Below are 1,193 nucleotides of genomic sequence, written 5' to 3' on the forward strand. Positions count from 1 at the left end.
TCTGGTAATAACACGAATGAAAATATTCATGATGACGCAATCGCGTACAATTTATCTGACACTTTTTTTAATATGATTGAAAATAACCTTCAAAATAAAGTAAAACCGTACATAATCAATTTATTAATTGAAAATAAAGATTTAAAATTTGAAATAGATACGGGGGCTGTGCATAGTGTAATGTCAAAACAATTATATGATACAAGTTTTAATAATTTAACTTTATTACCAAACGATATTTCACTACGCGATTACGTCGGAAATGATATAAGCCCAATAGGAAAATTAATAGTAAATGCTAAATATTTGAAAAAGTCTTTTAAAATGTGCATTTACGTAATAAAAACGGAGGACCGCCATTAATTGGTAGAAATGATTTAAAATAATAAACTATTCTCCCATTTATAACACTATAAATGTAAACGAAAATATAGAGAATATATTAAAAAATTTCGAGCATTTATTCAAAAATGAAATCGGCACCTTTAATAAATACCAAATATCGCTAAACATTAAAAAGGGGGCAATACCCAAGTTTTTCAAGCCAAGGTCAATTCCTTTAGCACTAAAATCTAAGGTAGAGTCGGAAATTGATCGTTTAATAGATAATAATATTTTAACTCCTGTGAACTATAGCGAATGGGCCACTCCAATTGTTCCAATTCTTAAGCCCGACGGTACAGTTAGAATTTGTGGTGATTTCAAAATTACAATCAACCCCGTATTGGAAGGAACTGAGTATCCCTTACCAAAAATAGAACATCTTTATGCGAATATAAGTGGCTCAAAATATTTTTCTAAAATAGATCTCAAAGATGCATATCAACAAATGGTAATTAAAGAGAGTGATCGCAAATACACTACAATAAATACTCACAAAGGCCTATTCAGTTATACTCGAAATCCGTTCGGAATAAAAAGCTCAGCTGGGGAATTCCAAAAAGCCATGGAAATATCAACCACAGGCTTAGAAGGGATTGGTATATTTCAAGATGACATAATAGTTGCGGGAAAAACGGTAGAAGAACACAACAATAGATTAAAAAAATTACTTAACGTTTTATCCGAAGTTGGTTTAACGGTTAAACAAAACAAATGTAGTTTTCTCAAAAATTCAATTGAATATTTAGGTCATAAAATCGATGAGCATGGCTTGCACACCTTAACTAAACACATAAATGCATACATCGGCC

General features: G+C 30.8%; 1 protein-coding gene across 1 annotated transcript; it reads left to right on the forward strand.

Annotated features, from left to right (window-relative positions):
- Positions 1-520: 520 nt before the first annotated feature.
- LOC103311588 (uncharacterized protein K02A2.6) lies at positions 521-1,081 on the forward strand (the record flags this gene model as incomplete). The annotated part of the gene is made up of 1 exon (XM_008191257.1): positions 521-1,081. A coding segment is annotated over one exon (561 nt), but the record flags the coding sequence as incomplete, so codon positions are not given.
- Between the last annotated feature and the right edge of the window lie 112 nt (positions 1,082-1,193).

This window comes from Acyrthosiphon pisum, unplaced genomic scaffold, assembly GCF_005508785.2.
Source record: "Acyrthosiphon pisum isolate AL4f unplaced genomic scaffold, pea_aphid_22Mar2018_4r6ur Scaffold_8003;HRSCAF=8586, whole genome shotgun sequence".
NCBI classification, from domain to species: domain Eukaryota; kingdom Metazoa; phylum Arthropoda; class Insecta; order Hemiptera; family Aphididae; genus Acyrthosiphon; species Acyrthosiphon pisum.